The sequence below is a fragment of the Hippoglossus hippoglossus genome, chromosome 4 (assembly GCF_009819705.1).
Source record: "Hippoglossus hippoglossus isolate fHipHip1 chromosome 4, fHipHip1.pri, whole genome shotgun sequence".
Lineage (NCBI taxonomy): Eukaryota > Metazoa > Chordata > Actinopteri > Pleuronectiformes > Pleuronectidae > Hippoglossus > Hippoglossus hippoglossus.
This window is the reverse complement of record NC_047154.1, coordinates 16,436,030-16,462,829: the sequence shown is the minus strand read 5'-3', so window position 1 is coordinate 16,462,829 and position 26,800 is coordinate 16,436,030. Positions and strand designations below refer to the sequence as shown.

The window sequence follows — 26,800 nt, the reverse complement described above, 5'->3', positions numbered from 1 at the left end:
TAAAATGTACAAAAACACCATCTGTAAAACCCCAAAAAACTACTTCACAATAAATCTGGCAATATAAATGCAACCTACGGTACTGAACTCTTCATAATAAAGCGTGTGTTTAGAAGTTGTAAAGTGCAGTCACGAATGGAGGATAAAAATTGTTTTTCAGCATTCACACTAACAATTTGTTTTCAAGCTAAAGAGAATCGTTCTGAACGAGGCAGAAACAATACTGATCAGCTTCAGAGTGAATTGAAGGGAAGCTTATTGATTTGGAGCGATGTTTATTCTCAAGTGTCGCCCGTAGCCTCACTTTGACTCCACAGGATATTCAGCAGCTTCAATGTCACTCTGTGTGTGTGTGCGCGCGCTTAATTGTGCACCACCTCAGACATTCTCCAGACTGAATGTTGAGTGTATACATGCCTCAGAATCTGGGCTTTTATTCAGTTGAGTACAACAAGAAAACTCCCTCCCTCTGAAACGTATGCTCTGCTAAAGTGGGTTTGTCCTTGGCTGAACCGTAAATGCAGAGCGCTAACAACAGCCATCAGTCACATTATTGTTAGCCATTATCTACTTGACCCCCCCCCCCCCCCTGATGTGATTTTTTTTTTCCCCTCTTCCTATCTTCCAAGCTGCAGGAAGACGTGCTTGAAAGAGCCGCAGCAGAGTGTTTGTGCCCTGCGCCCACATGGCTCCAAAAATGTGGAGTCGACTGCTGTTAAACATACCCCTCCCTCTTCTTCCACGAGCCACAGGGGCGGAAAGCAAATGGCACCAGATGAGCCGTCACCTGGTGTTGCAGGAAGATAAAGTGACACAGGCTGAACTCGTCCCACTCATGGAAGGGAAATGGAAAAAAGAGGTCTCTTGTTTTTAGGTGGCGATTAACACATTTGCTGACTATACTTTGTACTGATATTTCAACATTTGTTGGCAATTAGGGCAACAACTAGAAGTGATTTCATCATCCATTAATCCTCTGATTATCTTCTTGATTTATTGGTGACTTATTTTGTCTATTTGTCTTATTTATTTGTCTATAATATGTCAGAAAATGGTGATAAAACGTTGTCACATGTCTTGTTTTATTAAGTATTCAATTCTCACAATTGAGAAGCTACAGCAAACCATCATTTGATAACGATTAAAATAAAGTGATAAAAACTACAAAATAGTGGGTGACTAATTATTTTGTTGATTTAATCTGTGCAGCCCCAATGGCAACATCAATTAATGTGAATTATCAACTCAAAAATGTGTCATCTTCCACTACTTTGTGTAAAGGAGTCGTCTTTTAGACTCTCCTCAACCGAAACACCAATTTAATGAAAGCAATTAAAACAAAAGGAAATTTGACAACGACTCCACCATCATTTGAACGAGGGCAACACTGACACAGTGCCAGTGCAGCACGGTCTGACAAAAACGTGGAATCACCCTGCAAAGTGCATCTTTGGCCCATCACAGATAATCCAGAGCACTTTCCTGGTAGATTACTTGTTATTTTCGAAACGATAGCCACTATACTAAGTTTTCAACGGCAGAAAAATCCATCCTGATTATGTTGTCAGCTATTCTTTAGTCTTTGAGAAACTGATACGTCTTCATATCAGTGGATCTGTTACTGAAACAGAAATTCACATATTTCTTCATCTTTGTACCACAGGACATGATTAGTGCAGCCCTCGTCATTGCTGTAACTCCAAGCTGTTTTCTCTAAATTGACACAGATGAATGCCATACTTGTAGTAAGTGTGGGGGTCTCTTCACCAGCCCCTTGACCAGCAGGAGGCAGAGTCTGTGGCTAGAGGCGCACGATCAGGAAAAAGTCAGGATCTTTACTCCCAACAAGCAGGAAAAAGATTTCTCTTCCAGCAGCAGCGCAGCACATAGATCAGTCATCTGGGATGGGGGAGTTACAGTTACCATGGTAGATGTAAACAGGTCCTTCACAGCGATAATACATCTGAAACACGTCTCCGTATCCGTGGTCCCTCCACCAGGTGCACAGCTGTCTGTTCCAGCCGCAGGTCAGCGAATAAAACAGTTCAGGGTGCTCCATGCCAATCATGGTGAAGAAGTCCTGGTCACCGAGGTGGCCCCTGAAGCGATACTGGTCGGCCAGTTTGGCCACATTACTGGGCTTCAACAGCTGGTTGTAGAGAGCCGAGGCCCTCATCGCTCCCAGGTCCAACAACATCACGCCGCTGTTGAAGCCCGGGAGGCCTTCAGGAGGAGGTTCGCCAACTCTGGTCTGAGGGTTCTCCTTCCGGTACTGCCAGAAGGTGTGTCTGCAGGAAGAGGGGAAGAGGTGCACGCTGGAGCTTAGTGCACAAAGCTGATTTCAAACATGAACTGAACTTCAGATAATATCAGAGGCTGTATGTGAGAACCCAAATGTCAAAGTCAGTTGCTTTGGACATTCTCTGGATTTTTTCCTGCCAGCCCCCTTGTTAAAACTCTGGATAATGTCAGAGCCGATGTGAGAAGACAATATTATGCCCGGAGACAAGAAAGGCAACACAAACATCTCAGAAATCACTCAGAAGAAGCAGAGGAAGATGTTAACTTGGCAAGATAATTAGATCCGAGAGCTTTTGTCGACAAGGGCTAAGGCCAAAAGTCAATGTGTCGAAAACAAACTGTGGGGAGTGATTCACATATTGACAATTGATAAAGAAATTATTTTATGTTCTGGTCGACAGTTGTTCTCTCAGTCACACCAGTATTAAAACAGACATATTTTTGTTTAACCAAATTATTAAAATTAGTAAATTGAATAATTAGTAATTTACTAATCGACTTTCCTAACAAAGTAAATTAGTAAATTAGATTAGCCTGTGCAAAGGGAAAACACATTTGTGCAGAGCTTTCATGTTGAGTCACACTGTTAAAGACACATAAATACACATTTTCTTCACAGTGGAAGTCAAAATGGAGAAATGATCATATTGGTTGTGTCAAAGCTGGAGACTGGAGACTGCTGGAGAATTTACAGGAAGAGGCACATTGAGCAGTTGATTCAGAAACAGGAGTGAATGTTACCAAGCTATAATTTCACTGTGACACTTTCTTGTGCCTGTTGTATTACTTATTACTCAACCACAAGTAAAATAGGCAACACACAGAGCACCAAATCTCATGAAGAAGATACTTTCACGTTGCCAAAATATACTGGATAAATATATAAATATTGAGTAACCAGAAAAGGTAGTTGCCGAAAAGTCAGGAACCATGAGTGATGTATTAAACTCATCCCTGTCCACATTCAAGAAGCTGTGCTCCGATGGTAAAAGGACATATGGATGCCCTGTGCTCAGAAGAAGTGATCTGTGTTTGACTCGTTCGCTGAACAAACACCAAGAACAAATCAGGAAGAGAGTTGGGACTGTGGAAGGCTTGTGCCAACTCACCACCATGTTCTGCCAATACACCAACTCTGAAGTGGCTGAATGACACACAGAGCTTCATTCAGCAAACATTCAGATGCATAGATTTGATATAGGTACTCGCAAGTAAGACTTAATGAGGGATTTTGTGAGATTATCTTATTTCTTAAGGTTTTCCAGGCAAGACAGGTTTTAGTGTAGTTTAATAATAGTACTGGCTTTATATTACGTAACATATTGGAGAAAGAAAGGTCACTTTTTCAGGCCCCCTGGACTCACATTAATGTCAGCAAATCTATCAGGTGATGCTGGTGTATTTTTAGAATGTATGAAAAATCCGATTACGGTAAAATGCAGTCCTGATTTAAAATTGTTTTTAACAAATTATATGTAATGTTACTCCAGAGATATGCACTTATCTCAAATATTTTCCACCTCTAAAAAACAGATGTCACTAACCGAATATACTGAAACGTGTTTTACATGTAAAACCGAAGTTTCTCAAGTGGGACAAGATGTTCAAAGAATACTGAGCTGCAGCAGAGGAGTTTAAAGCCACAGAGGGAGCCGGGGGTTTGGTTGAGGTCCAGTTCACTTGACCAAAGGCTGGAACCGTCCTGTTGCATCCAGAAAAACAAATGCTCTCATCTTTAGTCACTGAGCTGATGATCGTCTACTGAACCGCTGTTGTTTGAGCATAGATGTGTTATTTAGCTTTTTCCACTGAAGTGATAGGTCCACGTCTGATGTTCTCTTACTGCGCTTCTGTTGGTCCGGTTTTTAAAACTTCTATCAAATCCATTGTGGCAACAGGCTGCACTGTTTTAAAGAAAGGACAAAATGTTTTTTTCAACATTCTGACTAACAGCTGGTGGAGCGTTGTTTCACATGAATAAGTAAGAACACACACCCACACCCACACAGAATTTGGATTATTCTTAGCACTGGCCCAGCTAAAAGTAACCTGTGGATTAAATATTAATGGTAAATGCTGCTCGCTAGAAACACACACAAGGGGATTGCAGAGAGGCAAAGGGCAGTTAAAAAAAACTCAAACTTAAAAATGTACAATCAGCTGAGCTCTGCCTGCTGTTTTGCTGCAGTTAAACACACGTGGGGAAATTGTGTAGAATAATTATGCTCGTTATAGCAGAGGGTACTTTCTTTCTCTCTGTGCAGTTTGAACAAATCCAGTGGGAGCTGTGGATTCTCTGAGTCACACTTTGATATTATTACTGACCTATATTCAGCAGCTGCAGCTCGTCCACACTGTTCTACACAGTGTGTGGGTTTAGTAGCTGGGGACTGGTGGCCCCTGTGGAGCATTCATCTTTAAAAGACATACATTGGGGCTACGTGCCTGCAGACACATTCAGGGTGAGCAAGGTCAGCGAGGGAACATTTACACAGGCTTTTCCATTGGGCTGTTTGGACTTCACATGCCACGGCGGTCATGTTACACAACTGACACCACACTGGTTTAGGGTTAGGAAAGATTAAATGGGACACATTATGCTTCATTCATTTTTTCCTTCTTCCAGTGTATTATTGTGTATGTAAAAGCTCTGCAAAGTTAAAAAGCTTGAAGTCAGCTGAAACAGGGGCTCCTCTCCCCCACAGAAAACACTGAAGCTCCTGAAACGCCTCATTGGTAGATCCGGACGATACTTCTGTTTCTGCATAATGCACACATGGCTACTATGGCACTCTCCCTAGAACCAGGTAATAGAGTAGAGGTCGACATTTCCTCCATGCACGCTGGAAGCCGTTGACCAATCACAACAGAGTGGGCCAGCAGGCTAATCAGAGCAAACTGGGCTTTATCGGAAATGGGGCCTTAAGGAGACAGATGCAAAGTGTTTCAGACAGAGGCTGAAAAGAGGACCTGCAGCAACGAACAGTTTGAGGAAACTGATGCGTTTTCTGAATATTAGAGCAGGTAAACATCTTCAAGTAATAACCCAAATTAAAATCATGAAACTGAATGAGAACTTGTCTCCTTTAACAGTGATGGGGGACGGCATATTCCAAAAATTATCTGAAGATAGTCCTCAGTCCTCAGCAGTCTGCTGTAGTCGATTAAATAATATCTTTGCCAATTCTACATTTTTTTGTACAAAATGAACTCTTATCTCTCCACGACTGCTCAGCGAGAGCCCATGATAACACAAAGAGGGAATATATTCCTAAAAAGACTTAAATTCAACATGTTTAACTGAATTAGAAGTAATGTTTACACAAAACGTAGTGTAGGAGCCATGTATGTATTACTATGGACTTGTCTGTTGTTAATCATCATAATATTATAAGGTTTACTGTGGTTTGGTATATCATTTGTTCGTTTTGATAATTTATGATTGTGTGATCAGTGATTGATGCAGTTGATATCACATGGATCTGGATGGCGATAGTACTTGGCCTTTTATAAAGTTTCCTGAAGTCACTACACTCTGACTGATTTGTCTTATCCACTCACATGAACTAACTCATTTCACAGCAAATGTAACTAAAGTAAACTTTAAACCGCGAATAAGGATTTAACCTTAAGTTTTGTTAATTTTAACAGGGAGTCAGGTCAACCTGGACTTTTTCTAGATTGTACTTTGAATGAGGTCATGGAAATTAGCAGAAGCAAAGCAAGTAAAATAGACATGAATGAAAATGTTTCCAGTCATGTTCTCACATAAATAACATCAGGAACTATTTAGAGAGCTGCGGGCTCAAATCATTAAATGTTTACAAGCCTCTAACTTTCACATACTATATCAAATACCTCAGTGTTGTTTTCAGGCTCATTTCAAGGAATTACAAAGAAAAAAACCTGGAAAGAGTTTGGCCAACATTATCCAACCCAATAACGCAAATCAGTCACATGGGTCAACTTCAACATATGCTGCGACAGTTTCCTGTGAGATTTGAACGTCGGGTACAGAACGCAGCTCTGTCCTTGGTTACGATCGCTGCAGGGGTTTCTGTTCCACTCAAACCACACTAAGTCAAACTACACCTATACAACCTCTTACAGTAACTGAGATCACTGCCACAAGTGCCTCTTCTGCCAATTCAGAGCTCCATCATCTCCTTCCTGCAATTTTCCCTGCCACCCTTTCAAGTGAAGCGTCTCTCACATGCAGGACACTGAGAATCATTAGCAGGTGACAGGGACATTCTGTCCGAATGTGTCGTCTGTTTTGTTCGGGATGAGAAACAGGCTGCTCCCTGAAAGCCGTGGAAAACACTCTGACAGAGGGGAGTCTGGTTCTGGGGAACCCAAAGGAAATGTCTGGTGTTGTTCATCACACAGTAGTTTGACAACAGGATGAGGATATAGTAAAGACAATTCCAGCGTTATAGAAAGCATATGGTGGCTCTGCAGATATAAGATCCACATTTACAGAATCATAAAATATCTCAGAACAAAGACTTGAATTTGCTACATAACTCACAACCATCTCACTGAAAATACTAAGATTCACAACCACTGGATTAAAAATGTAATTGCATATTTCACATTGAATATTTGAGTCCAAAAATGAGGGAGTACGTGGGATGTATCACACAATGGAGACAACGTGATTTCTTTCTTTGCATCTGTGGCTTTAACTGCGACACTTATGTAAGAGGGTCTTGTCTCCTGGGTTTTTAAAACATTACTAACGCCGCTGCAGAGAAAAGACACGGGGCATTTGTTCCAATAATGAACTTCTCAGTGGCAGGATGTGGCTGGTGGGAGGACGCATTCTCCTGCAGAACGCTCTGTCCATTAGCACCAAAACAGAGTGGGAGCCGAGAGCCATCCACACTCTGCACAGGAATACACTCCAGAGAAGAGGATGCACACAAAGGCTTGGTAATACCAGCTTTCAAAAATTACAATTTTACATTGTCCATTGGCCACTGGCTAATGGCTAACATGCCATCTTACTGGGCTAAAGGGCTGGCAGTAGATTTGTTCCTCAATGTTCTCTCTGGCTGGATTATCCTATAAATAAAGAACTTGATGCACGGACAGTGTAACTACACTGGTTTGTTTTGGGATACAGTGCAGCTGCGTGGATAAATTTACCTAGTGAATTTCTAACAGGCTATACCACAATGTACCCATATAAGACATCCCTGGTACACATATTTTACTGTCTTATCAGTTCCCAATCATGAGATATTCTTGACCTGCATGGCAGATGATTCGATTCCTGGTTTGTTCCTGCGATAAAGATGTTGGGAGAGGCTTATGACTCATCTGAATTTCTCCCTGTGATAACCCTAAACTCAGTCAATAATCTTTTCAATCTACATGAAATGTTTGGATTTTTATCCAGTAATTGCACCTGGCATGACAAGTCTCCACGGATCAAAGTGAAGCTGTAGACAATTATCGACTGGGTGGGTAGTAATATCCATGAGAGTCTCAGTGATGTAAACCCTGGACTGCTGTCAACACTTTTGAATTTCTTTAAAAAAAAAAAAAGAAAAATCAATTACTGGTTCTGGAATGTGCTTCAAAAGTCTGAACTTGAAAACTCAAACACGCACTCACATGCACTTGCGCACTCTCTTGTATTTCTATCTTAGTGAGGAAGTACACTCATTGGCATAATGCATTTGCCAACCCCTTAACCTTACCCTAACCATCACACTTAAACCTAACTAATCCTAAATGCAAGTCTTGAGTCTAAAACAAGCCTTTGAATAAGTGAGGACCGGCCAAAATGTCCTCACTCCATAAGGTCTATGCTTAAAATGGTCCTCAAAAATATATAAGTACACACACAAACACATTTGTACAGCTATCTTAGTGAGGCATTGGCATAATGCATTTCCTAGCCCTAAACCTAACCATCCAAACTAAATGCCTAACCCTAACCTAATTCTAACCCTAAGACCAAGTCTTAACCCCCGAACAGTCCATTAAAGGGGGGGGGGGGGTCACAAATTGAGGACCGGCCAAAATGTCCTCACTTTCCCAAAATGTCCTCACTCCGTTGGTTGTAGACTCAAACTGGTCCTCACAAAGCGCACACGCACACACACACACACACACACACACACACACACACACACACACACACACACCTTTGTTGACGTCCTTCAAATGCTTAAACTCCGATACTGTTCATGCTAAGAGGCCCAATCTCCTGGTGCTGCTGATTGTTCTATTAAATAAAGAGTGTGTGGGCATGTTACTGACGGCTTTAGTAGGGGATTCCCAAGGTCAGTAGAGCATTGAGCCAGAGCAGTGGCGGGGCAGAGATAAACATCCGTTTAGAGACGTTGGTGCCAAATCAAGTCTGCCAGGAAAACAGCTCCACTTCTAAAACTTCTTCCTCAGAAACCTGACATCACCCAGGTTTACAGTTATACAATATGACACATCGTCAGTAGAATCACAAGGCAGACACCATAATATATTTCTAAATTTGAGGACGTGAGTGAAACAAGATATAGACTGACTTATTTATATTATTATTATTAGGATTTATAATTTTACTTATGAGTAAAACACCCTGAGAAAAATCGAACTTGCAATTTATGATCTTGTTTCATTTTCACAAACGTTCAGGGTAATTCAGAGTAAAAAACATCAACCTGATTGTATGTTTCTACCAGTAAGCAGCTGCTACTTGAAAACTCCCTCCTGAGTCTGTAAGGGGAAAACTAGATCATAGGGAGATTTGATGAGTTTTCCCAAAACTTCTTACTCAACAACTTTCCAGAATGATGAGCAAAGACTTACTGTTCCAGTAAAAGCAGAAGTTCTGGTCAGCAGTATCTCAACTCCACAAACCTCAGTGTTCTTCCCTATAATTGTACAGCCCCTGCACACCACCAGGCCAACTGAGATATTCACTTATTTGGAAATCAATAATAATTTGAGTTTTGTGCAGCAAAATGTAAGTCGAACTCTGTGTTGCCTGGGAAACTCTTGGCATGATGGTTCCACTGCTATCAGAGTTCCTTTTAATTACTGTGGAGCGAGAACACGAAGGGCACAGACTGTGAGCGTCTAAAGAGAGAAAAAACTCTAACATTGAGAATGAATAATCAAATACATTACGGTGTTTCCATAAAACTCTGGAACAAAGCAGAAATATAAGGGCCAGGAAGGGACTTAAGTTAGCAGATCCATAAACATTGTTGATGTTGGTTTAAGTTAAGATGAGACAATGAAAAGAAATAAAGGCAAAAATCTAAACTCTGAGATATTTCGGTTACTGCTGCATGAGTCGTGTTTATTAGTGTAAAAATGATGGACTAAGATGGCAGTTTATTCTTTTTTCATAACTGGAGAGTAAGATTGAGGATTAGAGAAGGAAGCTGTTAAATCTTGTGCTCTGCACGGCCAACAAGGGGCGCTGTGACCTGAATTGAGTTTAATTAATTGATGTTAAGTTTTCGATTAACTTGACACATTGGACAAATAATGCAACCAGTTATATGAGGTTATACTGGTGCTATGAGCGTGTTGCCAGAGTTTGTCGGCTGAGACGGTGAGCAGATTGTCTATTTGCACCACACAGGTCTGACGGAGAGACTGGAGGCACGTCTGATTCATACGATGAGAACAAAACATTTCCTGACTAGAGACGCCTCTCTGCTTAGTTCCTGCCTAATCCTCATTTATTTATCTCCCATGCAGGACTTAAAATAGCATATTCATGAAAACATCACATCAGTCTGTCAGTGTTGCACTATCAAGCAACTATCTCACAGCAAATGTCTCGATGCAGGTAAAAAGGGCACAACTGAGCAGTTTGTTTTGGGGCTGGTTGCTTTTCTAATTTAGATTTCTAATGGGAGAGGAGGATAAAGCAGGAAACGTAGACCATCAGATAGGCTACTAATGGTTTCTGTTAAATGCTTCACTATAATTCTGATGAGAAATGATTCTTGTGAATCAGTTTGTATGAGAGACGCCTGATGTTCTTTCTCACTTTGAAACTGTCTGAGAAAATAACTGAATGTGTAAGCGTGGTCCTGAAAGTACAATAACAAAATCCATCTGTGGTCAGCGAGTGAGTGAGATTAGTAGTTTAACACAAAGCGATGGGGACAAACAAAAAGGATATAGCTTAGGTGGCAGATCTGACCAAAACTGTGCATAAATACGGTATAACAGCCCTGAAAAATCTATTTGAGGCCAACAAACAAACCCATAAACAGTCTGTTTGTACAGTATAACCAAGTGTTTAAAGCAAGAACAAGCTAATGGGAAAACATGGAGTGACTGAAACAACTTCCTCATCAGTTTATGTTTTCATGCTGTGGGGTCGACTGTCTTTTAAGAAAAGACAAGCGTTTCATTGACTTACAATGGATGTGTAAATATAATGAATTAACTAGTATATTGCTTCATCCATCCATAAATTTCTGCCTCCTGCCTGGGTCCAGGTCATGTTCTTTGATCGTAATATTCAAATACTGACAAAATGTGCTACAAATATCCTTGTACTTAAATAACTGTACACCTTATTGTCCCTACTGTGTTTCTGTCGTTCTTTGACTGGTATCAAAGGGTGTTGAATTCATTTCGGTGTGGTATTAAAAAAGTTTTAAAAATCTTAAATTGAGTCTGAATTTAATGTGCTAAGCAGCAGAAGCCCGGCAGTAGCATGTGTGTTGTGTGCAAGTCGTTTACCTGTAGACTGGCTGCATCTCTCTGGTGATGCCTATCACGGCTCCCGGAGGAAACCGGTCAAATTCTTGGAAGAGGTCTCTGATGTTGGTCCGGTACTTCAGATCCAGGTCCAGCTGCACTATGCGCGTCTGACCTGAAAGACGAGAACTTTGTTTAAATAAAACATCAAATGTACATTACACTGATGAGACTTCAAACTGATCACTGTGTGATCCCAGAAAATGTAAATATACATCCGAGTGAGCTATGTTCAAAGGCTGAATTTTTTTGACCAGTGGCACATCATCTAGTGACGGCTTGGCTAATCACTTCTAAGAGTCCTTCCAGGAAGACAGAGTTAGAGGAAATAAGGAAAGACTCAAAGAAAGGAGGAGCAGCAGCATTATATGGTTGACTATGTGGCTGTGTACTTACCTTCACCTTCCTGTAATGTTGCCATTAACCTAAAACTTTTAACTGCACAAATGTGTCTATAAATTCTGCAGCGAAATATATAGAAGGCTGAGAATACTTTAAAATCACAAAGTGCAGTTTGTGTTTCGGTAAATGATTAACATTGTGTCTTGTTTGTAGATGAAATCAGAACAACCAGGATATTCAGGCCCTCATCTGTTCATTGTTTCAGCTTCCTCTGTTTTGCTGGTTGCCGTGGTGATGAAAGGATGGGAAATACTCAGGAAAGGTGCACCGCGGGCACAACTGAACAGACGAAAACACTTGCAATGTCAGATGACGGCCTGGAGTTTTACTGCAGTAAATGTTTATCGGCGACGCAAAAGCTTGGTTTGACGGCATCTGTGCAGCTGCTATTGAAGGACTTACAAGATGGAGCTATTACAGAATTATGAGCTGCATAAGAATCACATGAATCTTGAAAATACATTGAATATAATCAGGATTATGTGAAAGAATCCATCTATATCGTTACCATCTAAAAAGAAAAGAGAGGCTAAAAGAGGAAACTAGTTCACTTAATATCTGTGTCTCAGTTGAAGTGCTGCAACCTTGAGGCTGTATTTGAAGAGTGATTGCATCACAGTGGCGTGACAAGGCTTTCCCATTTCAAAGGCTCCGACACTTCTTCATTCTTCCATTCCTGAGCAACCAAGGCTCCACAGGTTCCTTCTCAGGCCAGCCTATCCCACGATCCATTGCACTATGGTGACAAATGGTTTTGCAAAACGATAATGACGCTGGCAATTGATGAGACCAAAACGTCTGATGGTTACACTTTTAAATGCAAGTATCAGGCCAATGGTGCATATGTAAAAAAAAAACAAAGGTCAATGCACTTTTCTCATCGTGTCCACCTGTAGCTTTGTTTCGACACAACAGAGGTGGTGACGCAAATAACAGAAATCTCCCATAGACCAGGCCGTCTCATTTAGGCTCGTCCTTCGTGGTCTATGTGGCCCATGAAGGCCACCTGCTTTGTAGGCCACATAGACTGCATCCTCTGAAGGAGGCGGCCCCTGAAATGGGACACAGCTAATGTGGGAGCAAAGAACAGAACCTTTTATTTCCCTACGTAGAATTTCCCCAAAACGACTATCAACCTGTCAGCATATGAGCTGGTCCAACAGTTTGTCTAATTGAAGCTGGTAAACTGCATCTCAGTTTCCAAATGTAAATCAGTGTTTAAATCATAAAAAAAACAATGCAATGGTGTCTCAGCTCGGTAATTTGATTACATTTTGTCCAGATAAAAAGTGGATCCTGAGATTGAACATCTTGCAGGTAGTAACTGTTTAAAAATTGCTATTTTGGATCATAATCACCATCTTACTGAGAAGTCAAAATCCAGCAAAGCACCTGACTCAACAAGGATGGGAATCATACAAAATTCACAACCTTGGCCCCAACAAAGCAAATTGAAATTCAGATCAATCCAGAGAGAAGCTATGGGAAGACCGTGGGTGGACTAGAAGTATGCGCTAAAAAATCATGTCAAAACAAACGACAGAAAAGCAAGACTCAGCAGTACGGCAGCGATCTGTTTTCTGTGCTCTCCAAACAAGGAAGCTGTCATGACAATGCCTTCGTACGCTGTGGCAACAGAGAGCGGCACCAAGTGTGATCCCTGAGTGATGGGCGCTGTTTGTTTGCACTAACCAGGCTTAACTAGTGGGATTACAACAGGAAGAGGGTCTTAAATTATTAGAACATTGTGGTGTGGTGCCGTTGATGTTAGATCAGTTAGTCAACACAAAGTTGTGGAGGTGAAAGTCCAGTCGGATGGTGGGCGGTGAATGTACTGCTGCTGGATTTTCTCGTTATAAGAAAAGAGATCAGTTTATTACTGAAGCAACAGTTCTGAATTGTTGTTTTTTTCCCCCACTAGCTTGTTGCTTGTGTCAAAGCTGGAGAACATTTTCAAATAGTCTTGATCCTTGTGATACGTGATAGAAACTTCTTTCATCATGAAAATGTGTTTGTTTTGGACGAAAACAGGACTTTCCATTCACATAGCGTACTCTTCATTTCATATGTAGAGCGACAAAAGAAACATTATGTTCTTGAAAAAGTGCAAGAAAGATTCTGTAATAATTATCAATTAGTGTTTTAGTTTAATATGAGCCTGGACAGAAAAGGAGAAGGAGACAGAGGGTTATTTTGCTTTGCCCCAATTCCATGTCTTTCTCCATCATTTCCTCAGCTTGGTGATGAAGAAACCAAGTGGGTTTGATACTTGTGAATCAGAGTTTACAATCCAGCTGATTATAATGCATTAGGCCTTAATTGACAGGACAGTTCAAGTGTGAAATGGTGAGAAAGGGGGTTTGCCATGAAATCTATTAAAAAGTGTCCCTTTAAAAACACGACATTAATGTTGCGTGACTTGCTAATACACTATATATGTACCAAGTGTTTGAAGTGTATTGATAAATAAAAGAAAATCACCTGGAAGAAAAGATAGATCCTTTTAGTCATTTATTGACTGAGGTTCTCTTCAACTTTTTGTGGCCGTAATGAGAATCACAAAAACAAAATTACAGAATGTTGTCTCTTCTTTCTACAGCTCCAGAGGGAAACATGATGGGAGATGTTAAAACTAGACAGAGTTGGTTTCTAATTCTTATAACAAAAATATATCTTAACGTAATAAAAAAAACTTGAGTAAAACCACACAAAGGTGTCACATAAACTCAATGACTGCTGGTGCAGCTGATCCACATCATTTTGAATTGTTGGAGGTTTTCATTGTTTGATCTTATTTCATTTTCCAGCAGCATTAAGAGAAGTGTGACGTTCTTAGGAATGATGGAGGGAAATAGAGGAGAAAAGAATAGAAAACTAAATGCACATATATAAGAAGATTCAACCCAGTAGAAGCCCAATGTTTTTTTCCCATAAGCTCTTAACTACATACAGTTTGATGTTTTCTGAATCGACAGCAGCTATTGAAGGAAACCCTTGAATAGAAAGAAGATCAGTCTCAGCCAGGTGCATGGGGGGTGTTGCGACGGCTCGGAGCTCGCCCGAGGCTCTGGATAGATCAGACATTTATAATTGACTAAACCTCAACACAGCCACAGCAACAACACAACTGAGACACTGTTATCCAACATCACTTTTTTTTCCTGAGAGAAAAGTGGGTCAACCTTGTTAAGGCCTAATATCAGTCTTGATGTGAGCACTTACAGCCTCTTTGTGAGGGTCATTGTTTTCTGCTTTTCTCAACATTCATGAAAAACACACTGCTGCTTTTCTTTTAAAAAGGCAAACACTTCCCATGAGTCCAACCTCTGATGTGTGTCCTGCTGCAAGAAAAAAAACAAACAGTCTACTGCTAACCAGGGTCCTCAAGTCAGTGTTTGTAATTATCTAGATAGTAAAACATTATTTAACTCCCTTTAATTTCTCACAGTAGTGGATTTTTTTCTTATTTAATGTTAACTTTTTTCAAGACAACAGAACAATAGATGTTTCAAATACCAACACTGAGAAATACAAGTTTTTCTGGAGCGTTTACAGTCTGATCTCATTGCTTTGACACAATACTAGAATCGAAAGTGATTTGACTAATAACTGACAAATTAAATCAAATTGGTATCAATCATTTTGTTGTTTGTTTGATCTTGTTCTTGGAAGCTTGTAAGCAAAGTGGGGATTTACGTCAGTGATTCATTTTATTGGGTTTCATTGCAGATCCAAGGGGATCTCCCTGTGAAGCTGTCACATGCACTTCAACATGTGTTAGTTAGACACTGATGGTGTCTTTCAGTCGTCTGTCTCGCAGATTAGATTAGATTCTTGTTTCATATCTAGCCGTCTACACAGGCAATTACGTTAAGTCTGGTGTTTTACTGACGCTATATGTGCAACAAAAGTGATGGTGTGTTGGTCTCTGAGGGTGACCTACAGGAAAAAGGACTGACAAATGTATGTGGTTTTTACTCTAGTATAAACACTATTTATACTATAGCTGGGCTGAATACTTTGTGGTTATATTTATTGAGAGATGTGCATTAATATTGTCCAGTATGCCAGCAGATAATCATCTTAAATTCAATATTTCCATGCAGCATCAGTCCTGAGTGGTAACAAACGATTTACTGAGGTCCAATATTGTCACCCGAATCTGAAGTGTCTGAAACTTTTACACAATACTGTACGACCCAGTTACTTTACATCACCAACTACTTGAGGAAAAGTAGGACAACGTGTGAGGTTTGACTATAGCAGCAATATCTACTAAAGCTTAATTTAAAGAAAAAAGAAAATGTATACATTGTTTATTAGAACTGCTAAATAATTAAAAGGTTTTATGACCAAGGTATCTGATTTCAGAGATTCATGTTACAGAACCCATCGATTTCCTCACTGTCAAGAAAATAAAGACAGTTTGACATACTGTTTATCTGCCATGTTATTTTTGGCCTCCCTGATGACAAGCAGATCAGTACAGCCCTGCTCCATCACCTTTCTCATTTTTATAATACGAGTCACACATTCCACCTTGGGTGGAAAATAAAGGTCGGGGTTGTGGAAGAGACTCATGCCCCAACATGCTGAGACCTCTAGAGGGGACGCAAAACACGCAACACCTTTCCACTAACAATAACAGTTTCTTAGGAACCTTATCATTAATTACAACATTGTTCCATTGTGCAATTTTATTTACCCTCCTCTAAAGACAGATGGTGTGAACATAGTCTTCTCTCCACATGACTGCTTTCATTATGGTATAAGTGCCTGTCACAGCTTTAGGGGTGTCACAGAAAGCTGCTGTTAATTACTCACTAATATTTGACCAAACAATTTTATCTCAAGGTCCACTTATGTTTTTTCAGAGCTTCCAACGGTATCTCAATGTTTTAATTATAAAGCACTTCACAGTGCATTTGCTGATGAAGACCACGAGACGAGGTTAAAAGTTCAAAACCATTAAGTTAAAATTATTTTCTATGAGCTGCTTTGTCCAAGGACAACAACGATCTTTAACACTCAACTGTCAAAGGTTTATCTTCAAAGAGTTTCTCCACTGACACTATAAACACAGACAAGTTAACAAGTAAACAACCACTATATTAGCAATACACTAGCACCTAGATCGTTTTTTAGACTTAAATATAATAAAAAAATAAAATAGAGACATCGCAAACTTTTTTATTTTCCATTAATGTTGAGCAAAGACTTTTGTTCAGGCTGGGTAATTGGCTTAGCACAGACGTCTTGACAATTTCCTTTCCTTCCTCCTTTTCAGACAACCAAATTTGCTGAAATCTCCCACTTCACAAGTTAGAGAATAAGACTGATTTAGATTTGAGTTCCACATATTCCCCCCCTCTCTGTGTCCACTCTCTGTGTCAAGACAAACTCAATATGCCCTTTATAGATGAAAGAATCTTTAAATAGAAACGGGTGACCACTTGGATGGAGAGAGAAGACAAGCTGCACTTTGGTTGATCAATAAGTTTGGTTGATCAATAAGGATTTTCAGGAAGCAACACGAGACACCAGCAGACACACAACTCCAGTTCCGCTGTCATACAAAACACACAGTGCCACTATAACATCTTTATAATCTAAGCAATTCGATACTTCACCACAAGCAGACTGACAAACCACACACTCAAACTCCACCTCCAAGCAGAATCTTTTATCATCTTTTGTGCCTTAAGACATTCATCTTTCCCTCCACCGTTTTCCTCTCCTGCTATCTGAATTATATTCTCATCGAGCAGTTGAAATAGCAAACTCTGATGATCGATAGAAAACCTCAATGAGCACGTGGATTTGACCACAGGGGTTGTGAAGGCTGGAAGAAATCTTCCTGGAAGTGGGAAAGCATTTGAACACAAAACGACTGTTGATATCCCCCTCTGTTACTAATATTTCTAACGAGAACAAAAGTGTTATGATCCAAACTTCCGACATCACACCTCGCCATGCACGCTGAGCTACAGTTTAAAAACCTTCAATGGGATGATGCCCTGCTCTCTGCACGACACGCTTCCGGTTGTGTTGTTTTGATTGAAACCCAAAAAGCCAAATGGTGTGGCGCATCTGTGGACTGATGCCCCATGCTGCACACCCACCGACTTAAACCACAACAGTGAACACCGGAGGAGATCGCTGCCATCAGTCAGCGCCAACACAGGGGGCACTAATGTGGGTGGCAGTGATAGATCACGTCCTCCTTCCGCACTCCCCAGGGCCTCTGCAGCATGCCACGTGTCTGTGAGATACCTGCCCTCACTGGCTTTTCCAGCTGTGCACTGTGCCAGAATAGAGATGTGAGCCTCTGAGTGAATTTAAAAACACCAACTTATTTAGTAGAAATAAATGCATGAACCTTTTTAGGGCAGAACCAAACTGGGGTGGTACTGCATATCACCCAAACACAGCTTGGAAACTTCTTGATTAGTCCTTTAGTACAAGTTAACTTGTAATTCAAATAAGAACCTCCAAACAAAGGAGGGATCACTCATTGAGGATGAACAGATATGTTATAGATAGTGGGTACAGAATTGAGAAACAATAAAATGATTTAATAAATATAAAGGGGGAAGCCTAAATACAAAATATAAAAAAAAAAAGGATCAGTATCTGCTTTTGCCACCTTTAGAACTAGGAACAATACTAAAGAATCTGCACAAGTAGTTGAACCACTGCTACAAAGAAATGTGCTTTTCTTACTGTCAGGCATGATATGATGCATGGCCACGGACAGGAAGAAGATGGCATCGCTGTAGTAAGCTCCGGAGCCGGCACTGAAGTGCTTCTGCATGGCCTCCACGATAGGGAAGAGCTTCTGTGTGAGAGCCACCACGTCATGAAACAAGACCTGCAGGAGAGATCAGCAGTGAGATCAGGTCAGTGCAACAATCACCAAACTGCAGAGGAGCTGGATCAGTGGCTTCATTTGTGTTTTTCTGGTTTAAAGTTTGTGTTACAATTTGGATTTGAATGAAGAAAAACTGCCTCCACATGCTGGGCTATCACATCAAGCTGAATTAAGACCTTCTTGTGTGTAATCATCTTTTTAAGCCCAAGTACTAATCAAAACTCAGCTGCACTTTTGCAGAACATGTGGTCAACAACTCAATTAATGTCTCACACTTATCCCAACAACGACTACAATACCAAGTAATGAAATCACAATTGATAAAAATGAAAAACCCACTGAAGTGGAATTTTCATCATCCAAGTTTACAAGTTGGGGCCAACTAGAATATTTTTAAATGAAATAACTGAAACTGAATAGGCCCATTTTGTCCTTTTCTATGTTCATACAACGAAAACCAGAGAAAAGCAGGAAATGGTGAGTTGTACAGACAGAAAAAGAACGTTTGGTTCTGAAGTTTGCAAAAGTAACCAAAGTGACTCAAATCAATCTGACGCTCGCCTCCAGTTCACTGCTGACGACTGCAACTAAGCTCTGAAGAGAAGTTAGACAGCGATTAAATGTCATCTTTGTCTTTGCTAATGCAGATTTCTGTTGAAGTGAGTCACTTGGAGACGACATTAAATCTAACAATTCGATGAGAAACCTTCACAGAATTGAGTGGAGAAGTCTGCTCTCCTGACTTTTATAGCTATGAGAAAATGAGCTCAATGGTGTTGAGAACGTTGATCGATGCTATTGTCGATTTCAATGCTTAATGAGCTGGGGATTTAGTGATGTATTGACAAAATGGAAAGATAAATTGCTCATAACTGAAAGCCCCAGTACAGAAAACTTCTGACCTCACACAAAAGGACCACAGTGTATTAGTAGGAAGAATAAAACCAAAAGTACTAGTTTTTGTTGTTGTGCCACATTATCACGCCATTTTCAAGGTCTAATATTAAACTACAACCCAATTTTCAATTCCGTCGTCTTGTGTGGAAGTTTCCTGCCGCTCCGGAGAGCTTTTAATCCCTCCACAGCTGCGAGGCACCAGTTTCTGCTCTGACCATGTACAGGAGATATCAACAGATTAATGAAAGAGGATCTTTTTTATAATACAGTAAGCGCTGATAATCAGTCAAGCTTTCCTGCAGGAGAAAAACTAAATATGTTGATTCGAGGCGAACAGTATTTCCGGAGGACGATCAACACTTTTCTGTGTTAAGCCTGACATCAGTAAGTGTGTATGTTAGCGGCTTCATATAAAACCTGGACAGTATGGACGTTGTACTATAAATCAGACCCAAGTGCCTCGTGGGGGAAATATCATTTAATGATCCCTCACAGATTAAGGTAAGCCCTCGGTCATATGTGGATATCAGTCATGTCCTGGACTGCAGCTGGTAATGCGATGTAAAGGCACATGAAATCCCTGCCACGGTTAGAAGAAGTTAGTTCCAAGGACCTCATAAATAACAATTAAACATGAAAAGGGTAATGATGTTTGGTGAAACATTGTAATTATGTTAGAAGAACGTTATATTTCACTTACAGACTACAGAGTGTATGAAAGCCCTTAAATTCAATAGGCCCACTCCACTTTTCCGACCCAGATTTCTCAGATCACAGACTTTACGACATGATGACGACTGGCAAATAGCAAATCAGCATTTTTATTAAGTGATAAATTAAATACTGTTGTGTTTATAACCTATACTTCTGATACCACTGGTATCCAGTCTATGTGGAAAAGTATTGTTTTGGGCATACAGACAAAAATAGCTGCACAAAGCCGACTGAGAGACTGGACTTGTTTGGCAGTCGTTGGCACGGGGAGCTGCGTCCTGATGGGATGCCAGCAACAAGCAAAATTTCCTTTTTTGACCTTGGTGGTAGGACCTGCTCCCTATAATCTCTACTGAAGACAGCATGAGAGGGAGAAATAAAAGACCTTTAAGCCTGTATAAACTTTAATACAGAACGAGACATATTACACGTGAAAGCTGGATATGTAGTTGACTTTAAAACAACATTATTGTTTTCTTTAGACATTTCTTTCTCTGTCAGAAACAGTTACGGTCTTTTGCGGGGGCAGATTTTCAAAAATAATGTACACATCTTTTAATAGAAACAAATCTGGTAGAAAAAGAAAAAAGTTCACAAAGTGGAGATTGAATATTTGTACAAACCAGACTCCTTGATATCAGCTGATCATTTACAGAGAATCTTCATATAGGAGGTGAAGATATTGACCCTTTGCTTCTTGGCCTTTAAAATGCACCATCCCACCCATGGGGCGCTTGAGCATTGGTAGCACTTCTTGAGAAGTCTTTTGGTTTGTACCGCTTTCAGTCTTCACACGAACTTGACAAATTCCACATTGTTTGAACATTCAAAGTCTCTACAGGTTTCTACCTGTACAAAGCATTTTTAAAATGTCAATGCAACAGCTGTTGACGCAGAGTTGGTTCAGACTTGTGGCTCTGAAATGTTTTATTCATATTTTATTGGGTACATTATATTCAGGTTTGTGCACATCGTCTGATAAAATGTCAAGTATTGTGGACCCACATTCAGGAACTCTAAAAGTCTGATTTACTTTTACCAAGTTTCATGACATTCAGGTACTCCTGCTTAAAGGAACAGGATTTTCAACTGGGAATCGTGACATAACACTCTGCTTAATCTATCTCCAGTGATTAGCACCAGAGCACACAGTGCGAAAGACTCCAGTATGTAGTGAGAAAGCTGGTCAGCAGTAATGAGCACAGCCCCGGGGCAGTGACTCCTCAGACCTTTTGTCGACTGTCAAGTGGGTCATTGAGTTGTCGGGAAGACATGGAGGTTAAAGTTTTTGCATAACCACTGTCTTACCACTATGCTCCTTTAAGATAAATAATTAAAGAGAATGAGACTCGAGATGTCAACATGCTCGGATACACTGCCTGCGTCAGCCTCTGGGCAGTCGGCCTCCCAGCTGTAACTCTGTCAGGAGTGAGTGTTTGAGTGCACATTATGAGAGACAAGTGTTGATGGTGGCAGACAATTCTTTCATGAGTCATTATCTTAATCCATGTTTGAAAGCAGTGGACTGGAATGATTTGAAGAGACCAATTTTTAAAAAATACAAAGTTTACTTACTTTATGTAACAGCACTGAACGTTGTGTGTGTGTTCAATAAAGACACAAACAAGATTGTGAGTGTTTTCTATTGAAGTCTGTGAGAAAATGACCCTATTTCTCACTTGATTGACCTCAGTAAACATTTGCCTTTAAGAGTGTTTCATCAATGGCCAGCACACACCACTAATGAGTAACAGCACCTCACCTTATAGGTTGGTCTGAACACATGGACTTATCTCTTCTAAACTAGAATAAATCATACTATTGACAACATATCTCCACTATTTCTTAGCTCCACTTCTTATTTATGCCTCTGACATATTTCTGCTGACAATTTAAATAAACATGACCAAAAAATGTGTTTCTTAAAGCCAAAATGTTTGTATATGTGTGATCCTTTAAAAAAATAACTCTTACAACTGCGTCTTGTTAGTACTGCCACTACTCTGTGCTATCGCTGTCCCACGGATGTATTGTGTATTTTGGCAAACTTCAGTAGTTATTGAGCAATCAGTGATTATTAATGTTGGCCGAGTGGTGCATTAGAGGAAGGGGTGGAGGAATCATCTCTGCGTGCCAGTCTGAGCTGCAGCTTGAAGAAAGACACCTTATCTGGTGCTGTCTCACACCCTGGTAACACAACAGACCCAGTTCTAATGAGTGTTGCAGACCTCACATCATTACACAGTCTTGTATTTTACCGTACAAGACTCTGAAAAGAGACTTTGAGGGTAGAGAGTGAAATGAATAGTGAGCAATCTAACCCAAGGGCTCCAGGCTGCCAAGAGATGTCAAGCTGAACAAATCTCGGACCCAATGCAGAGCAGGCCTGGGATCAGTGTGAGCTAATAGAGAGCTGTTACATCCACAGCAGATGCTGCTGCTGCTGAGGAGGGTTTAGGAGGGGATGTGTCATTTGTAAGCAAGTTTGTGATCATGTTCTCCGTGCAGAATACAAAGGAGGAGGCAGGATATTGCATGTAAGAGAAAGACCAACAGAGATGGAACATAATCCTCTGCTTTGGCAGGAAGAGAACAGTTGGGGAGGGATACCCCCGCTGCTGGGGGACTTGTTTGGCAGGCCAACACTGCCCCCATGTGTTTCAACTTCAAACTGCATCTACAGCCAACGCAAACATCACCGAGGAGGCTTTTATAAATTTAAGTTTAGGGCTTTAAAGTTAGCGTCTGCCATAACCCAGAGCAAAGCTTGTTTAAATTATTGATTAATCAATTGGCAATAGCTTTTTTTGCTGCAACACTAAACTGTTAGGTCTTTGAAATGTAAGAAACTCAGGAAAATAGTCAACAACAATTTCATAAATCTTAAAGGGGACATAGCATGCAAATTCCACTTTGTTAGTGCTTCTACAGGTTAATGTGGGTATCTGGCATGTCTACCAACCCAAAAACTCTGGGGAAAAAACACTCGCGCGTTTTGTTGTAGTTCCTCTAAGTCAGAAACGTCATGCTTGAGCGACTCGATTGCGCTTCCTGGGTTTTGTGTCGTAAAAAGGAACTGGAAGTCTCCCTACATGGTCTTGGCCCACCCACCCCCCCCCCGTCCCCCCACACTCGCTACGCTGGGTTTACACCGGAGGCAGCGCAGCGCCGTTCCCAAGCACGCAGCCGGACTGTTCACACGGGACGAGCATTTCTCCGCTGGTCAGCCCGCGATTCACTCACATGTGGCATTTGTCTGGATCGTTGGGACTTGGAGGCTGCAGCAGCTGCTCGGGAGCGACCGCTCGCTCTCCCATGTGTGAGCTGGAATTTGTGTCAGCGCCACACAGCCAGCAGTGTGGAAGACTTCCGCAGTGTTCAGCGCTACTGTAACCCCCGAACCCCGACATTCAACGGGTACAACAACAAGCGGAGAAAGCAGAATCGCGGGCTGACCTTATATATACAGTCTATGGGGCTGACCAGCGCGGAGAAATGCTCGTCCCGTGTGAACAGCCAGGCGGCTGCGCGCTTGAGAACGGCGCTGCGCTGCGCTGCGCTGCCTCGCAGCGGTCTTCCACACAGCCAGCTGTGTGGAAGACTTCAGCAGTGTTCAGCTCTACTGTACGCCGGGGTACACCGGTCACTCTGTGGAGGGCTGTTTTATACAGGGTAAAAAGGGTGCTGTTTTATATGATCCTTGTGGTATTTTGACCAAAGTATGTTACAGACATTTCATTAAGACCCCAAGGAACCATATCAACTTGTGGTAAAATGGGCATGCTATGTCCCCTTTAAATATATCTTTTGTCAGGTCAATTGTCCGAGAACTCAAAACCACTGATTGACCATCACTCATAAGGAAAACTGTTATTTCTTCATATACTGTTTATTATCAGAATATATTACCTCCGCTGAGGTGGTTATGTTTTCGTCTGTGTTTGATTGTTAGTTAGTAATTTTGTGGAGGGGTGGAGCATGACCCAAGAAAGAACCCATAAAATGATCTGTGTGGATCTGGATCAGGGCGCAGATCCAAGAATTTTTTTCCTACTGTCGTTAACATTGCAAGCATTTTTCACAATATTTGTTTATTTCTCAGAGAATAATTCATGAATCCTGATTAAAGAAATCTGGCATATTTAGGAGACTGATATTCATAAAATATGAATTCATAAAAGGACTGTTGGACTTTGGTGGAGGTATCCAATACTGAGTGCCATTCTAGTGATTGAAAGTTTTACACTAACCCTAACCCTTAAAATAAAATACTCATAAAAAAGCTTTACGGATGTTTTATGCCTCAAAATCAGTAGGTGATTGACAAACCGCACAAATGCCAACACATCTTTAAACTGCTTACCTCGTACTTAAACGTTGCGTCCAGGAGAAACTCTTGCAGCATCCTCTCTCCCAGGTCTTTGCTGGCCTGGTCGCTCACGAAATGAAGCACCAACACCTCTCCCTCCAGAAAGTCTCCATGCTCCACCATAGACAACATGGCCACCCGGAACTTGTCCTGCAGGCTCCGGCTCTTGTCCACCTTGGTGAACATCATGAGTGCGTGGTAGCGTTGGTCAGCAGCCTCATTGGGCCCCGTCTTTGACCTGAAATCCTCACTCTCTCCTCCTGCATCTCCTTGCTCCTCAGACCCCCCCGTATGCGAGAGCCTGGTGTCCACGGTCAGGTCTGCGTCGTTTCGGTTGGTGTTGTGGCTGGCCTGGCTCTGCTTGATCCTCTTCGTGGTGCTGGAGAAGTTCTGCCTCTCAGAGCCAAAGTAGTAAAAAGCTACGACGGCGAGAGCAGCGGCCAGGAGCAGCACGAACTGATAGGACCTGAACGTACTGATCCTACCCATGATTCTGAGCACCAGTCTGAGGACGCCCATATCTTCCTGCTGGTCTCATGAGAAAGGGGGAGTAAACGGGAAAACGTTCACCATTTTGAGTCCGTCCGGGTCATGGTCACTTTTTATGACTTGTCAGCATTTTCCTGTAAGAGAATGGACACTCTTTAATTTACATTTTGAAAATGGGGTTGACACAATAATCTACTGACATGTATTATTAGTACAACAACATTGCAAAGTATTAGTAATGCTATGCCACTTCAGATAAGTCATAACTCGGCAACAACTCAAAAATCAAAGACCAAACTTTCTGGAGGTCCTGGTGACATTATAAACTAACTTTGGGTTCAAATTTGATCAATTGCACAACACATATTTTCCATGCAGTTCAACTGTGACTGTTAAGATCCCTCGTGATAATGTCGGGCTGTTTATTTCTCGCTCTCTGACTAGTGCTGCTCCACAGACAAACATCTCATCACTACCATGCAGAGTAAATAAATGATATAACTCACCTTTGCAGAGAAAGTGTCAGACTCGCCTGTCTCCTGCTGCAGATCCGTGCAGTCCCATCCTCTCAGGTAATCCCGGGATTAGACTTTCTTCATCCTGGACTTTATTAACGTCACACGTGCATTTAACGTCCCCCACTTGCATGCACAGAATCCCGCAGAAGATGAAAACCTCCGCGGGGACAGAGCTGCTGCAGCGGCGGCGACCTGTTGACACCTCTGGCTAAGAGGATGCTAGCGAGCGACGACTCTGCTCCCAGATGCGGCTCCTCGACTTCCCCTCCGACGCTGAGTTTGCACCAAACCGAGCAGAGTTCGAATGTTTCAAATAAGAAACCAACACGTGCGAACCTCCGTCGACCTGAAGAAACCAGCGCGTTTGTACGCACATGAGATTTGAAGAGGGAAACCCCGCAGTGGGGAGTTGGAGGCTCAGAGCTGCAGCTAACAGCCTAGCAACATGATCCTGTGACGCTGCCGTAACCACACCCACTCTGCGTCAAACGTGGTCCGTCCCGGTGCCTTCATGGACTGTCGGGAAGAGGCGGCACCTGGTGTTTTTAAAGGCCACCTCCACACCACAGACTGCATATTAAGATGGACGACATGGCTGCTCCCAAAAGTGAAGCCAACTGGAGGCTGGTTACAGTGTAGGTCATAGTGCTACGTTCCAGACGACTCGCATGTCAGGATTTTCCAACCTCCAACTTGTGTAATGGAACGCCACTTAACTCTGGTCAAATCCATCTGCCTCAACCACATGGACAAGCAGTTGTCTCATGTCACTCAACAATGGCGGCACTCATGTAGACATAGATACTGCAGCGCTGAGGCCTGTCCACCCTCTGTTGGACTCTTGTTTCCTTGTATGTGAGATTGAGTGACAGTACGTGGGCTCGAGTTGTCTCCTTCTCATGTATTGGAATGTGTTTCCAAGTATAAAAGTGCCGTAAAATAAATGTATAATGGTTTCTGTTGCCTCTCGTGTCGTTTTCCCTCCCCTGCTTTGTTTATGTATGAACGGATGCTGCACCGGTCACAGTCTTTATTGTCTCACCATGTGCCAAATAAACATCAGCTTTTCACGGTCAGCCATGTTTGTTTACATTTGACATTGTGCCATCACTGTGCATTCGAATGCTTGGAAGTCTGAACTTGGAAATTTCAAGTCGAAATATCTGACATCCGAGTTGTCTGGAACACAGCATAAGTTCCACATCCTCCATTTTAATGGGGCATTGGCCAAGCTAAAATGACAACGTACACATCAAAGATTTTTTTCTCCCATTGGTGGTTTCATAATTTAAAGTATTTCTTATTATACATATGTATGTTCACTTTTCCAGTTAATTAAAAGTAAAAGGGGGAGATAGAGAAAGGGGAGAGGCATGCCGCAAAGCACTGCAGGCTGGAGTCAACCCCGGGCTGCTGCATATATGGAGCTGCCGGCTCTACCAGGTGAGCTATACGACACCCTGAGATTGTATCCTGTTGGGAGATGTTGGTTACGTATTT

The 26,800-nt window shown here is 41.5% G+C and overlaps 1 protein-coding gene across 2 annotated transcripts; it reads right to left on the bottom strand.

Moving 5' to 3' along the window:
• Positions 1–1,517: 1,517 nt before the first annotated feature.
• On the bottom strand, positions 1,518–25,779 carry xxylt1 (xyloside xylosyltransferase 1). 2 transcript variants are annotated; one of them, XM_034582148.1, is made up of 6 exons: positions 25,289–25,750; positions 24,288–24,916; positions 18,166–18,313; positions 11,023–11,155; positions 1,887–2,288; positions 1,518–1,839 (listed from the first exon to the last, which is right to left on the bottom strand). In XM_034582148.1, exons 2-5 carry the CDS (start codon positions 24,810–24,812, stop codon positions 1,892–1,894), a joined length of 1,203 nt encoding a protein of 400 aa, XP_034438039.1. In that variant the 5' UTR covers positions 24,813–24,916; positions 25,289–25,750; the 3' UTR covers positions 1,518–1,839; positions 1,887–1,891. The 2 variants fall into 2 exon arrangements, with proteins under 2 accessions (XP_034438039.1, XP_034438038.1); XM_034582147.1 differs by having other exon boundaries at positions 1,518–2,288; positions 25,289–25,779.
• Between the last annotated feature and the right edge of the window lie 1,021 nt (positions 25,780–26,800).